Source organism: Nymphaea colorata, chromosome 4 (genome assembly GCF_008831285.2).
Source record: "Nymphaea colorata isolate Beijing-Zhang1983 chromosome 4, ASM883128v2, whole genome shotgun sequence".
NCBI classification, from domain to species: Eukaryota; Viridiplantae; Streptophyta; class Magnoliopsida; order Nymphaeales; family Nymphaeaceae; genus Nymphaea; species Nymphaea colorata.
This window is the reverse complement of record NC_045141.1, coordinates 20811467-20826837: the sequence shown is the minus strand read 5'-3', so window position 1 is coordinate 20826837 and position 15371 is coordinate 20811467. Positions and strand designations below refer to the sequence as shown.

At 40.2% G+C, this 15371-nt stretch overlaps 2 protein-coding genes across 3 annotated transcripts; one reads left to right on the top strand and one right to left on the bottom strand.

Annotated features, from left to right (window-relative positions):
- Positions 1-955: 955 nt before the first annotated feature.
- On the top strand, positions 956-6956 carry LOC116253313 (probable tocopherol O-methyltransferase, chloroplastic). Its single transcript, XM_031628082.2, has 6 exons — positions 956-1452; positions 4173-4342; positions 4487-4591; positions 5529-5732; positions 5962-6064; positions 6616-6956. Exons 1-6 carry the CDS (start codon positions 1080-1082, stop codon positions 6717-6719), a joined length of 1059 nt encoding a protein of 352 aa, XP_031483942.1. The 5' UTR covers positions 956-1079; the 3' UTR covers positions 6720-6956.
- A 381-nt stretch (positions 6957-7337) lies between these two features.
- On the bottom strand, positions 7338-13774 carry LOC116252903 (uncharacterized). Of its 2 annotated transcripts, none has more exons than XM_031627517.2 (4): positions 13332-13774; positions 12332-12573; positions 12145-12249; positions 7338-8444 (listed from the first exon to the last, which is right to left on the bottom strand). In XM_031627517.2, exons 2-4 carry the CDS (start codon positions 12516-12518, stop codon positions 7669-7671), a joined length of 1068 nt encoding a protein of 355 aa, XP_031483377.1. In that variant the 5' UTR covers positions 12519-12573; positions 13332-13774; the 3' UTR covers positions 7338-7668. The 2 variants fall into 2 exon arrangements, with proteins under 2 accessions (XP_031483377.1, XP_031483376.1); XM_031627516.2 differs by having other exon boundaries at positions 7338-8456; positions 13332-13773.
- Positions 13775-15371: the final 1597 nt, after the last annotated feature.

Below are 15371 nucleotides of genomic sequence, written 5' to 3'. Positions count from 1 at the left end.
TGAAAGGCCGTCAGTCCACTGTCTTAATAGATCGGGTTTAATTAGGTGGCGAGTAATGATCTTAAAAAGAATATATCCATATAATGTCGTTGTTTTATTTAATTTTAGATTTTGCTTCAGTGTATTATAAAATAAATAATGCAGAATTATTGGCCAATTCACTAGCTCTCCTGAATCGGTTGTAATTTGGCTAAAACTAATTAGCTTTTAAAAAACAAATGTAAATGTACAAAAAAAAAATCATTTAAAATATAATATCTTAGATATTTTAAAAATATAGTTAAACGGTGATCCGTGGCACTCCTGCAGCCACAAACGGGTGCAGATTCAAATAATGATTGGTATGAGTTGCGGAGGCCAGATGTAGGTCATGTGGCCACAAAAATTAACTTATTCTTACATTAATTCCTCCATAATTCTTACTTATGTATAGACAAACAAGTGTCTCAAAATCTAAATTCATAGGGAGCCTTTGGTAGGCTTGGATTTGATAACCCTGGGTTTAAGGTCAGACCTTTGATCTTCTCATCTTAAATTTTAAGATGTTTTTTCAACGAAAAGAAGTAAAATAAAAATCTTTAAGTGTAGATCTTAGTTAAGATCCTTAGTTTGATTGATCATCTGCCACATTAGTAAAAATCAAATCCAAAACAATCAAATTCCCCAAAAATACCTCTTAACAAAAAAAAAAAAAAAAGTTTCTGGTCCTCAAACGATTAAACTTGTTTGTTGAAAAAACATGTAGCTCAAGTCGATTTCAAGTGGAGTGGAGGCAGCCCGAAAAATCAATTCACCAAAAAGAATAAACGAGGGTGGGTTCTTTCAGCTGTCACTGCCAGAAAAAGTCTCACAATTCTATGCGTGCCACGTCAAAAGTGCCCCAAAGAATACTGAGGGTATTTTGAACCTTTAGTAAAAAGTCTCAGGGTAAGCAAGTAAAATATGACTGCTTCGTGGATAGCAGCCCAGCCCCTGACGCTCCCTCGCTAACCAACCAGTCCCAGCCCTCCTCTCCCTCTCAGCTCTGTCGCTTAATATCTCTCCCTCTCCGTGTCTCCAAGAACACCGGCCGGCCGGCGATGTACTGCGTCTCCGGCCGTTGCGGTTCTCCGTTCCTCCAGCTTCCGGTTTCCAAAGATGGGACTCTGGCTCCCGAGGGGCATAGACGCCAATGCAGGAGGAGGACGGCGCCTGCCACGTCCATCGTAGTCGCGCCTTCTCGGACTCAGAGGAGATCCGGGAAAGCAAGGGCGATAGAGGGCGGGCTAAACCTGCAGCAGGGGATAGCGGAGTTCTACGACGAGTCGTCGGGGGCGTGGGAGAGCGTGTGGGGGGAGCACATGCATCACGGCTTCTACGATTCTCAAGGCCAAGCCTCCCTCAACCTGGACGACCATCGGTCCGCCCAGATTCGGATGATCGAGGAGGCCTTGACCTTCGCCCGCGTCCCTGGTTCGTCTCCTTCCTTCTCTCTCTCTCTCTCTCTCTCTCCCTCTCTTCCTTCGGATGACCATTGAGTGGTGAGGTATGGAGCACGTCTTCGCCGTGCTTAATCTGTTTTTCTCTGTTTTACTGAATTATGCAATCAACTGCTTCTTTTTAAGCTTGTCGACGAGCGTTCGATGCCGAAAGAGGAACGCCGGTTTTCTTTTTATATTCGAACTTTTCTTTTGATGGGTTTCTATGAATACACAATTTGAGGTACCGGGCCAGGTTATAGTTTAGTGCCAAACCTGGGAGTAGATGTCCAAGGCTTGAGAAGACGGAAATGCTATTGTATCAGAGAAGTAAGAACCTACGGCAAGAAACACAAACTTCAGTTGTTCAACAAAACTTTTTCAGTTAGGAAAGTCGCTCTTTCATGATTTGGTGTTTTTTACTTTTTGAGCGAAAAAGAGTGGTGAACGGATAGGGCCACCTTTTCCAATCTCTGGGTCTTTGGTGTGTTGGAACTACCAATTGAGATTCATATTTGCCGCATCTTGTTTTAAGTGACAAATTCATGCATTTAAAGTACTTAGATCTGTAATTTCTACTTGGAGGTTTATGCCAAGTTACCCATTTCCCAATCTATACTAACCAAAGGCAAACCAGAGAGACCAAATTTCTAAGTTTTTAAATTTTTATATTGTTGTCGTTTTCAAATTTATTGTTATTATATGCCTCCGTTAGGTCTCCCATTCTTATGCCATGTCATATATTTCTCTCTCAAAATAAGGTTCCTTTTACTTTTGGAATGAAGCTGAGCATTTGAGTCTAATCAAAATATATCATTGCGTCGGGTTGCACTTGAACCTCCAGTAGCCAGTGGGTCAGTTGGGTCCTCTGGAGCTGGCTTCGGATCCTAGGCCTGACACACTGTAGACTTGCCAGTGGCTCATCCGAGTCTGGCTTGCCTGAGATGCCATCGTCTTCCCTTGATATTTAATGGTTAGGATATGGTGTTGAATCTTGGTTTTCTTAGGTCTTGCCTTTCTCATGTATATAATGAATCCAAATCTGAACTACTTTACAGTTTGTGAATAGCCAGCATTGTGAAACCACGAGAGGTTTCACTATTCGAACACGAGCAGCTGTCATGATTCCATCCCGACCACCAGTGGCGGAGGGCTTATATGGACAGTTGCCTACATGAACCCATACAATTCGGCTTATTACCTATTCATGCGCCCCACCATTTTACATTATATATGAAGGGTTCAAAATTTTCTGGAGGTTTGAAATTAATTACTATGTATTAGTATTCCTTAGCAAAAAAATTCTGACTACCCCATTGCCAAGCGCCAAACAGGAATGTCCATGTGCATGTGAGTTTTATTCACCGTTGTGAGGCCCACAAAATGCATGATACTTTGTATTTTTTTTAATACTCGATTCTAGTACTAGATCGAGAAACTGCATAAAAGCAGATAAGAAGGCATGGCATTATCTGTGAAATTCAGTTGCAGCCACTCAGACACATACCCTTCCGATTTGTCATGGTAAAGTTATTTTTCTCCATATGCGTTTGCAAATTTTCTTTCTGTGACAAGTTGGCTTCTTTGGTGAGGGTCACATCACTTCACGTCATTGAGTTAGTGAGACGTCACAACTTCAAATTTATATGGGCATGGCTTTGTGTGAGACTGATGCTGATGAGTCTCGCCGACAAGCAGCAGCCTCCAGCGCTGTTTGGAGAAGTCCTTTCTTTGGTCGTCGATGACTCGATGGGTGTCTTGTTTACCTTTCTTTACCAGCACCTGCCGTTGCTGTTAAAGCTTGTGAAAATGTCTCCATAGGGTCAACCTCTATATGAATCCAACCCTATATTTTAACGATTTTGAGGAAAAGGAAAGGAAATTTCTCCGAGAAAATTGGAAGACAAGAAGTTTCTACAAGGAAAACGGGAAAAATATGTTCTTAGCCTCTCTCAAAAAGCATTTATGCCCGAAAAACTAAAAGATCAAGGACTTAGGGATGGAGAACCTGCAAGATCTGATAGTTTTCTTAGGTATGTAATCTGGATAAGCACTAAGAGCAGAGTTGAGACCCCACCGGTTCGGTAAAAAATTTCTCTAAAGCACAAAAAAAAAAACTCTTCGTAGAATAGAGTTCCACATGTGTCTGTTTCCACAAATCAAAACCCTATCATAAGTTATTTACTGGATTAGAAAATAGTAATTCTATGGATTGAGCTAGTTTCTTAGTTCAGTGCGAAGAGCCAGGTATCTAATTCGTAAGTTGACGCCAATACTAGTCTAAATTCTTAAATGGTTCGCATCATGTTTTCTCTATATGGGCATTAATGCACCGACGAGAGTGAACTTCATCCTTGATTGAATCAAGAACTAAAGAGAATGCCAGCAATGGAGCATTTTCATCAGGCCTCCCATTTTCTTTCGGTTTCACAAAAAATCAGTTCTACCATTTTCTTCGGTTCCAACATAAAAAGGAAAGAAGTGCTTAGCATCACAATCAGAACTACCATCTTGAAAATGGTTCAAGAATTTTTGAACCGAATGTGCTTCTGCGTTTTCGTCCACACCTTTTCTCATGTCACATAATTTCATGGTCTACACAGAGCTAGTTGCATTCTGTTGACGGCAGTTCTGGAGACACCCTTGTAATACATAAGAACAACGTCTCCTTTTGCATTTTTCCGAGTCATAATCCGACTGATCAAAGGTTTGCAGATGATGCAAGTAGGAGTCCGAAGCACATTGTTGACGTTGGGTGTGGCATCGGTGGTAGCTCAAGATACTTGGCCAAAAAATATGGAGCTAAATGTCAAGGCATTACGTTGAGTCCAATTCAAGCTGCACGTGCTAACGAACTATCTATATCTCAAGGTCTTGACAATCTGGTAACTCTTCTCTCTCTCTCTCTCTCTCTCTCTCTCTCTCTCTCTCTCCTGCATCATGCTTCATCCGATCATCATCAAACATCCTCACCCCTTGTAAATCAACTTTTTCAATTGGAATGACACTGCAACCTAACCTGTTGGCAGGTCTCTTTTCAAGTTGCAGATGCCCTTGATCAACCATTTCTGGATGGACAATTCAACCTGGTTTGGTCCATGGAGAGTGGAGAGCATATGCCCAACAAGAAGAAGGTCTGCAGTGTTTCGCCAAATATCTTCATCATTTTATGAATGATAGAAGTTTAAGATTATTGCGATATGTGTATGCTCAAGGTTTGAAAGCTTCACCCAAAAATAGGGCTCTGGTTTGGAAATCTTTTTGCTTTCTAAAAAAGAAATATAGCTCAGTTAAAAGGACAATGAGGTACTTCGTTAAGTGCAACTGTGCAAGATGTGAATGATCGTTCTATCAAGTTGTTAAACCAAAGAGGTAGAACATAAGAGAAAAACCGCAGTTCTAGTCATATAGTTTCTGAAGACTGAGGCATATTTGGAGCATGCTGTTCAACCCATGTTGTCATGGCTAGAAATCAAGCAATTCACCTTATCATATTGGCTAGACAAAAGCGATTTTGGCTTGTGAAGAACCGGCTATCTTCCACTTATCTGCATTACACTGACAAAATACTTCCACTCTTCCAGTTTACTGAATATAATTTTTCTATTGTATTTTTTCTTCTTTTGACAGTTTATTGCGATATGTGTATGTTCAAGGTTTGAAAGCTTCACCCAAAAATAGGGCTCTGGTTTGGAAATCTTTTTGCTTTCTAAAAAAGAAATATAGCTCAGTTAAAAGGACAATGAGGTACTTCGTTAAGTGCAACTGTGCAAGATGTGAATGATCGTTCTATCAAGTTGTTAAACCAAAGAGGTAGAACATAAGAGAAAAACCGCAGTTCTAGTCATATAGTTTCTGAAGACTGAGGCATATTTGGAGCATGCTGTTCAACCCATGTTGTCATGGCTAGAAATCAAGCAATTCACCTTATCATATTGGCTAGACAAAAGCGATTTTGGCTTGTGAAGAACCGGCTATCTTCCACTTATCTGCATTACACTGACAAAATACTTCCACTCTTCCAGTTTACTGAATATAGTTTTTCTATTGTATTTTTTCTTCTTTTGACAGTTTGTAAGCGAGCTAGCAAGAGTAGCAGCCCCTGGGGCAACTATTATCATTGTGACATGGTGCCACCGAGATCTGTTACCTTCAGAAGGATCATTGGAGCCTCAAGAAGTGGATCTATTGGATAGAATTTGTGACGGTTTCTATCTTCCTGCATGGTGCTCTGTAAGCGACTATGTAAACATTGCAGCATCTCTTTCTCTCAAGGTACACCAGCCATCCATTTCTTTCAACATGAAAGTGCCACTTGTTCACTGTAATGAATCCCGACAAGTTTCAGAAACCAATTAAGATGTGTTCACACCCTATTAGTACTAAAACAGGGACCTTCGAACCGTCAGTTTAGCCGATGTGCTCTCTAATTTCTTGCTGATCGGTGAAGATAGATGGACAGACGAGCTCATGTTTTTCCATGTCTTATTGTTCTCCGTGACAGGACATTAGGACAGCAGATTGGACAGAGAACGTTGCACCGTTTTGGCCAGCAGTCATGAGGTCGGCATTCACCTTCAGAGGCTTCACCTCCCTACTAGGAACTGGTAATCTCCTTACAGAATCCGGTGTATTGCATACAAAGCAAGACCGACAAATTCGATGGTTTTCTTTAATTTGGTTAAATCTCTAGCGTCCTGCCATTATTGAAATCGTTTAGAAAACGTTGAACTAACTTCCCATGGGTGGGCGAAATAGGTCTAATTTGGCGTCGGGCCTGTCATGCTGTTTACTTCCTCAAGTAGGAAAATGAGATCCAATGGTATAGCTATGCAGGATGTATATGTATCTTGGAAATTCATTGTTCACCAAGTCTGTGTTGGATACAGATTAACCCTTCAAACTCCCTGCTTTTACTTTCCAACTAGTATAGATAGTGCACTAAAAGAGAAGCCGATATGGCATCAGAGTTGACATGTCATACTCCACAATCTGGCAGAAATTATGTTTTTCTATATAGTAAACTTTGAAAGGTGGGCTTAGGAAAACCCTACCAGGTCTATCTCAAGATGTATCCCGGCCTACTTCAATTTGAATGTCACACGGAGGCCAACTTCTTTCAGTTACCATCTACTAATTTAATTCCATGACTACATAGGATGGAAAACCATGAAAGGAGCACTCGTCATGCCATTGATGATCGAAGGCTACAAAAAGAATCTCATAAAGTTTGCCATCATCACCTGCAGAAAACCAGACTAAGCGATCCATAAGGAGAAATGTCACAGTTGCTGTTTTAAAGTTGTAAGCATTTTGGTTTGTACACAACCGTGCCAAAAATTTCTGTTCGGCATTTCTTGACCGTATTGATCTACCGATTTATTGCAGCCGATACAAATAGGTTATCACTTCTTTGTACAAAATTTTGGTTACTACTTCTTTGTATAAGGTGTCCACACAATTAAGATCTCAAGTTGAATGATTCCACTATCACGTTGACCGGATCGTTTTCCTTTTCTCCTTCGCTATGGCCCCGCAATTTTTAGGCCAAGAGACCGAAAGAGAAGTCGGCACTATGTCATTCTTTAAAATAAAATGCCAAGAATATTGAGATATTTAGCTTATTCTAATTTGTTGATAACTGCGCTAAAAATTCCGAATATTCTGCCACTGAAATGAATAATTTCACATCCTTCAGTTTTTGGGTGCGAACAACGGCTACATTCAACTCCCTAGGAGCTTAGACTTACACCTTCATGTTAGAAGGAGGTCAAGAGGTGAAGAACCAAGCCGCATTGTTGGTATAATCTGGTAGGGTTCGGCTTAACCCTAGCTTGCCTATGGGAAAAAAAAGAAAAAAAAAAAAGGCACCCGAAAATCAAAGATTGAATGCTTCCGTTCTAGATGTTATTCCACATAACAATGATGGGTTACAGCCTCAGACGGGACAGCGGCGGTTGTATCTTATCCTTCATAACCGTTCCCAGGAGTTAACCTGCGTCGCACCTACTCCTACTGGCAATTCAGAAACAAGTTGGATGACTCTCTCTCTCTCTCTCTCTCTCTCTCTCTCTGTCTGTGTGTATGTGTGTGTGTGCACGACATAAGCATATGAATATGAACAAAGAAATTGGACAGGCTTTTATCTGCACAGAAACCAAAACCCTAGAACTTGAAGAAACCTGCAAGAAACACAAGTTGGTTCCTTTCCTCACAAGATATTTGGCACCTGCGAATCTAATCTCAGCTGCAACTCCTGCACTTTGGAACACAGCTCCATCTTCTGTTCTTTATAGCTATGTAGGAGATAGTCTTTCCCTTCCATAACCTCTCTTAATTCTGCCACCTCCCTCTTCAACTTCTCAACCCTCTCTCCATCAGCTTCTTTCTCCTCTGCCATCAGAGGGATGCTTACAGCACCCAGTGATCTTGCCTCTAGTCCCACAGCGACGCCGTTAGCATAGCCATTCTGCTTTTGCCTGTTTCCAGAAAGCAACTGATCATGGTGTGACCTGGCATCGGCAGATGGACAATGGTCTACTATAGCTTTCCTCAGCCGTTGGATCTCCCTCTCAGCTTCTAGCAACTCCCTGTTGGCAGCATCCAGCTGTGATTGTAGGTGGGATGCATGCGTCATGCGCTCACTCAGAAACCTCTGCTGCTCTGTTATTCGGGCCTGCATCTCAATTATCATCTCATCCCTCCTCTTCAGCTGCTGCCTAAGCCTGTGTATGACTTCACGCTTGCTGAATAGATCAGATCCAGATTCTGACACACAAGGGGAGTCCGAACCAGCAGATTGATGATGAAATGGCCTCCTTGGCAGCTCCAGCCGCTCAGGAGACGACGCCCAGATAGCAGATGCTTCCTTTTCTCCCAGGTCAGAAGACTCTGCGGGCACACTCGTGACGATAGCTAACTGCCCAGGAAGTATATCAGTGTTTCTTGACAATGTTTCACTGGAAACATGCTTTGCCTCCATAGAACCTTCAGAAACACCTAAAATTCAACAGTTCAAAATCTAGTTTTTATGATTTCATGCTGCTTAACAATAATTGTCATTTTGTGACAACATAATATTAACACAATTATGGAGGAAGTGAGAGTTTGGCTCAGACGATGGGTGACCATAAAGGCCTCTAGGCAACTGATATAAATTTTAGTCGATAAATTTGGATCACTTTATTGAAGACACAGGCAATATGTCCTACGTTAGTCAATTGTTGTGATATACTACAGAGCACAATATGCTCCATCATTCAGACTCCCTGAGATCCCAATGGATCAGTCAAAACAAAAAATATAACGGTTTAGGAACAGACATCCAAATTGGAACCAGCCACCTGGCCGCAGTCAAGCACCAATTCTTAGATTAAAGATATATAATGACTTCAGTATATTCATGACTACAGGCATTTGCTGCAATAAAATTTAATAGAAAAACTAACCCTGTGTCTTGTTTCCAGTTTCCCACTTCATTCCAAATTCTAGCTGAATCCCTTTACATGTTAAAGCATCCACGTCCTATCTCTACTTGTTTAAATCCCTTTTTTTAGGTAATCATCACTAACTAAGGACTAAAGTTTTGTCTATTCAATTTCTACGTCTTTCCCTACCCCTTCCTCGTCCAATATTGCAGTCACTATGCAAACTAGTTAGAATTTATAGGTTCATTAGCCAATTGTTAATTCATGTTTTGGTTAAAATTTGAGCCCTTTAAGGACAAGTAATTCTTAGCCTATTAATAAACGGCCAATATCACTTGCAAGCCAAGTAACACTGAAAACCTGAGCTGACAAAAACCAAATGCAAGGCAATCCAATGCTCACTACTACTCACAAGTGCCATGTGAATTTCTTTTTCATAAACGATACTCATACATACTCTTTTCTAAAGTGTGTAATGATGCAATCCAAGGATTCCTGCAGACTAAAAATGCTATAGAAGAGTTGTGATTAGTTCCCCAAACCGTTATCTTGGTAGATACTGCATTAGACGACACACAACAATGAGAGGTAGCATGACATGAGAGGTAGCATAACATGATCAAGAAGCAGCACTGGCTCTCCTATGTCTCAGAAACCAACAGCAGGTGCTACTCCCATGTAAAAAGGAATTATTCACCTTATATCTATTGAACAATAATGCTTACCTACTATTTTCACATATTAACCATCACCACCGCTTAATGTGAAAATTTTGACAAAGATCCCACTCTGCCAACAAGATACTATATTCTTGTCTAGTGGTGCATTTCCATTTTCATGTTCAATCCCTTCCACAGCAAACTTGCAAAATGATTATTATCTTTTTTCTTCATAGGCAACTTCTCAGACATAGGAGTCAAAGAAAAAAAATGATGAAAAATGAGTTTTCAATTAGTGGATTTTACTGTTCACTTCATCCTTCAATTCCAGTTTTTTTTTTCATGTAAGCCAACAAACCCTATGCATTGCTGGAACTTAAAAATGCCATAAAAAAAACATGCGGAGCACTGCCACAAGCAATGAATGCAATTGGCAGTTGATTTTTAATATCACAGCATCGATCAACTTTGATACCTTAAAGGCCAGAACCTCACATCTTGTTTCATGTATACGTAAGCTGAACAAAATGAGGAAAGATCACAAAAGGGAGATAGCTTTATGGTTAACCTTGAACTCCAGACAAATAACACAGTAAAGTCTGGAAGCCCCAGATGCCTCATAATATGTTTCTGGTTGAACAAATGCGAGGGGAAAATATCTTTGACTCTCATTTGGTCATAAATCTGATCAATTTGTTTCACATAAAGGGCATGAGTGAATGGTGGGATTGAAAGGAAGCTTAGGCCCTTCAGAATATTTGTAACCACAGCTGATCTAACAACATACTTGAAGCCATTTTGCTTTTGTATCAAATTCGGATTTCATCCAAGGTGGGAAACTCTTCTCTTCAATAAGTAAAACACTTTACTGTCATTTCTCAAGTTGATAGCCTCACTTGAGCTCACTGTCAAGCTTCATCAATTGCAAGATATCTTCTAGTCTTCTTGAAAATTTTTGCCATCAGGAGACTGATTAACGAGAAAAATGCATACGCAACCAATAGCAGATTGCAGTCTTATAGCACCATTATATCTTTAGGTGAAAGATTTTGCTCCAACACTTTGATGAGTTCAATAATAGAATTGGTTTTGGAGATAGAATATAATTCTTAGATAAACAGCATTTGCAGTCTTTTAGCACCATTCTAACTTTATGTGAAAGATTTTGCTCCAACACTTTGATGAATTCAATAATAGCAAGGGTTTTGGAGATAGAACATAATTCTCAGATATGAAATCAAATATTGCTTGACTGCAATCAACAGTTTTTTCTTTTAAAAGGAAAATTTTGATGAAGAAAAATTTTCTTTCTAGAATCCAAAGTATGGCCTATTCAATGTCCTTAAATTCCAGATTAGGATCCATCTGTCTTATGATTTTGATAGTGGTTCAAGCATGGTAGCATTTGTAGAAATAGATCTCACATTGCATAAAATCAAAGAGATAGCTTGTCATGTAGTGAATCAAATCCAGGAATCTAATACTGGGTTTTCATTGAACCAGATAATACATTTTCGGTACTTTTCACGTATGCAACGCCCTAGAAGTCGATCAAAATCTTATCAGTTATTGTCTATTGATTCTTTCGTAGCTTGGCCATACTTACTATACTGGGTCAGTGACCCCAGAACCACAAGCCACAGAACAGCTACACAAAACCCTTCCGGCTTCCTGTTTCAGCTTAACAGATGTTTAAAAAGTCATTAGATCAATTTAAGAATCATCATAAATTCTTTTAGGGACAATAGATTTGGAGTATCCTCATTGGGAATTAAGACGAACATGATGACTGTATTTGTTAAGGCAGCAAAAACTCCACGTAGAAAACATAAAATTGTGGCCACAAAGTTGTAAGGATGAATGCAATCTCTGGATGGGCATTTTCAAACCTCAGCTGTATGATTTGAGGTAAGATGCCACTTCCTCTATGTGTTATAAAAAGCAAAGAAATCCTTACAGTAGGGGAGTGTAAGAACATGAAATAATGTAAATCCAAAGCATGCAATAAACTGATAATACATTCTGTGACATCCTGCATTTTTCCAATCTTTCAAGGATAAATTATAGCATAAAAAAACAAGCAAATTGGAGAAGAGCCTGAAAATCACCTGTCTATAGTAACATAAAGATTTTATCAGTTAGCTCTGTCACATAGGCATGAATGCAACCAAAAGGAGCAACATGATTAAAAAAGTGAAGGTACATAAATTTCTAACGAGGCAGGTGCATAGCCATATATCAATGTGATTTGTGTATATGCACGTGCTTATGACGATAAAACAGTATATGTATGCATAAGAAAGTTAAAGGTTATCAACCATGAACTACATTACGAAAGATATCAAAAGCATCTAACAGCTAATAGTCAACAAATGGTTAATGTAGTAGCACCAATGCCAACACAGGTGTCCACTTGAAGTAACTATACAATTACCATTTTGCCTTATTCATTGCCCTTCTGGGAAGTGGAAATGGGTATTAGAAAAGTCCATCCATTACTCTTTAATAATATTGCTATGTAGAACACATTTATTCATCTACATTGTGCATAAAACATGCTCGAATATGGCTATAACGCGAAATCACTATTCCTAACTTTACCTGAAACACAATGGCAACATCTGTCATCGTCATGTGTAAAACAATATGCATTGGAATGCAATGGGCAGGCTCCAGATCTCCTTTCAGGATTGGCCCTTGCATGCCCTAGTGCAAAAGAATATAAACTCAATCCTCACAGAGAAACAATGAGCAAAAACAGGACGTCATAAGATACAAAACAACAGACCTTTTGATAAGTTGCCAGCGTCAGTTGGTCGTCTGTCCAAGAGAACCTGTTTTATCTTGCAACCAGTCCTAATGGATAAGGTACCCAACAAAGCACCACATGCAATCAGCACCCAATTTGGTCCTCCCCCGTGCACATTACTGGTTCTCCGATCTCTTGAGAACTTCGCATTTGATTTTGAGTTCATTGTAAGCAGGACCTAGGTCTGGCAGCTGGGAACACTTACACATCTACCTAATGGACTACACGAGCAGATCATTAAATGCTATTAGATAAGACGAACAACATCAAACCCCAATCCATCACATCAAGCAAATGAGGCAAACATAACACCGATATTAAAACTAGCACAACAAGCAATCGTTTACTAATTACTAGTGAACTGCAGATGAAATAACAAGCGGAGTATCTAAGGATGGGTAACGCACTTCCAAAATTTTCAAAGAAAGAAGAATAAATCAGTTTTAACATCAAACTCTCGTTACCCAAATTTAACATTAACTAGAAAAGGAACATAATGAATTTTAGGTCACAACATGTCCAATCAAGATGGATAAGAGAAGCATCGTATCAACAACCCACTACGCACTTAACCAGAAAATCCAGAACAACAAAAGCGCAAAATGAAGACAATGGAGGAGTTAAATTTCGGGACGAGCTTTATTAAAGAAAAAACAGAACAACCTGCAGACCGAAGCAACGACACAGAACCCCCCAAAATCACAATCGTGGTCACAACCAAATGAAGGGACAAAGTGGCCAATAAGAGTAAAGGTCAAGCACCCAAACTGAGGATGAACGAAAACAGGAAAAAAAGCAAAAGAAAGTTTCAAATCAACCTCCCAGGGGAAAAAAGAGATAAAAAGCAAAGAAAAACCCATCTTAAAAAACCAAAAACAAAAAAGCAAAAGAAAAGAAAAGAAAACTAGAAAAAAAAAAAAGGAAGAAGGGAGTGCCAGTGAAGGATGAGGGTGGAGAAAGAAAAAAGAGAGAGAGTCACCTAATGATTCAGCCAACCTCAGGGGACTGGAGATGGTGATGCTGCTGCTGTTGCTGTCCCCTCACTCCCGTCATTACGAAACTTGGACAAACAAAAAGGCAGATTGAAAAGGGGAGAGGGAGGGTGCGGAGGGGACTATGTGGGGAATGGTGGGGGTTCGTTACAACTTACAACAAGGAAAACAAAAAGGAAAGAAGAGAAACGAGAGGGAGAAGGGAGAGAGAATGGAGGAAGGGAAGAGAGAGAAGAGACTGAGAAAGGGTCCTGGCTCCTTGGATTGGCGGCTTCGCCCGCGGTGATTTCGAAATGGGTCCGCCACCTCGGCTGCCACAGACGACTGTGTTGGGGAGGAAGCCCCACGAGCCAACTCCTCCCCACGAAACCCTGCTCCCCCTCTCTCTCTCACACACGTCCGCACACGCACAACGAGACTCACTCGTTAAAGTTAACTGAACGACATAAAAATAAGAGCAAGGTTCACTGAGAAAAATAACCCAGAAAGAACGTCTTCCAAAAGAATAACAACTTATTTGAAAATAAATTAGCAGACAACCAAACAAGGATCACATTTATGATGAATAATCCCGTGTGAGATGTACATACGTAAAAGTAAAAACGATAATAAGGTAAGTAAACGCGGCAAATAGCGTCATAAAAAAAAAAAAGATGGCGAGATGTTTCGCCCTTTAAACCGGAAAACCCCGCGAAATTTTCGCGACTCGTCCGAGATTTTGTGGAGGGCGAGCGCATGCACGTATGGACTTTGATTTGTCAATTTCCGATCTCGTTTAGATTAACTAACTCAGGTATCTCTTGCTGCCTGTTGATGGCAAATCCGTTAAATTTGCCTCGTTCTTGGGCTTTTGAGGTGTGACGGCCCCGCAGATACGTGTGAGCGTCACTGGGTGCTGACGAATGACGTTGGTGCCCTTTGACGCCTTCGTTTCGTTGCACCCTCTCTCTCTAGTAGCAACCCGTTTTAACTCAAAATGCAATCCCGTCGGTCAATTCTGAAAATCATCTAATGTAAGTCATTGGTTCAGAACTCCGATTCAGTCCAGATCCTGACTCTAGATCCTAAAAACAAGGGGGAAAAGGAGCATAGTTCATCTCAAAAACAATTCTAAAACAGAACCTGGGCATAAAAAGACCATTTGATAGTCACGCAGTGTTTCATGAATTTACCCTACACAAAAACTAGTTGTTTATGAATCTATCATAATCTTTTGAAAGCTCAACTTACCAAATGACCTGAAAAGTTCTGTCATAGTACAAGATTTTGATGAAAATACTATTGGACAGGTAGTAGATAGAAACAAGCATGCACTTGTTTCTTAACTGGATCCAGGAAAAGTTAGCTTTAAATGTTGGTTTGAGTCCAACCGGATCCAAATTGAATGTGATTCATCAATCTTAATGTAACGTGGAGTATAATCTGTCTTCATTTTTCATGATCCAACTGCAAAAAATAGCAGGGCGGTTTAGAGTCAAATAGGTTGAAACCTGCCATTCCTAATATCCAGGTTTAATCAAGGTGCGACAGGCTTTCCTTCTGCTGCCAAGAGATGCATCTGATCAGTTGATGATATCCGCCAGATTTGACATGTCTAACCGATTCAGATTTATCAGCAAAAGTTGTGAAGGATTCTTACAGAATTAGGCCGTTACATCTGGATACTTGAATAAAACCCATTAAGGTTGTGTTTGATTGCCTCGGTCTTAGCGGATTTTAAAACCTTGAATCTGAGATTGGAGGTTTTAAAGATCCTTGTTTAGTGCACTTCCTTAGGTTTGCCTCTCTACCCACCTTCCCCCTCTCTCTCCTCCTCTGGTTTGAGGTCCATGGATTTCAGAGATTTATTCAGCAAATCCAACCTTGGATCTGAGGTCCGAGACTGTCAAACACAAACTAAGTGAATCTAATCATTTGGGCACGCTATCAGATCAAGTAACATTGTCATCCCTAATTTGAAGACATGCATTGATTAGCAATGTTTTTGTCATACCATCAGATAAGCCCACGGCCCGATTAGGCTCAAT

What these genes read in the sequence shown, in the direction of transcription:
- LOC116253313 (XM_031628082.2), top strand. Translation starts at nt 1,080, where the DNA reads ATGTACTGCGTCTCCGGCCGTTGCGGTTCTCCGTTCCTCCAGCTTCCG. An exon ending in GACCTTCGCCCGCGTCCCTG is followed by an intron (nt 1,453 to 4,172) that starts GTTCGTCTCCTT and finishes AAAGGTTTGCAG; the next exon opens with ATGATGCAAGTAGGAGTCCG. An exon ending in CAGCATCTCTTTCTCTCAAG is followed by an intron (nt 5,733 to 5,961) that starts GTACACCAGCCA and finishes TCTCCGTGACAG; the next exon opens with GACATTAGGACAGCAGATTG.
- LOC116252903 (XM_031627516.2), bottom strand. Translation starts at nt 12,518, where the DNA reads ATGAACTCAAAATCAAATGCGAAGTTCTCAAGAGATCGGAGAACCAGT. An exon ending in CGCTGGCAACTTATCAAAAG is followed by an intron (nt 12,250 to 12,331) that starts GTCTGTTGTTTT and finishes CTTTTGCACTAG; the next exon opens with GGCATGCAAGGGCCAATCCT. An exon ending in ATGTTGCCATTGTGTTTCAG is followed by an intron (nt 8,457 to 12,144) that starts GTAAAGTTAGGA and finishes GTTGAATTTTAG; the next exon opens with GTGTTTCTGAAGGTTCTATG.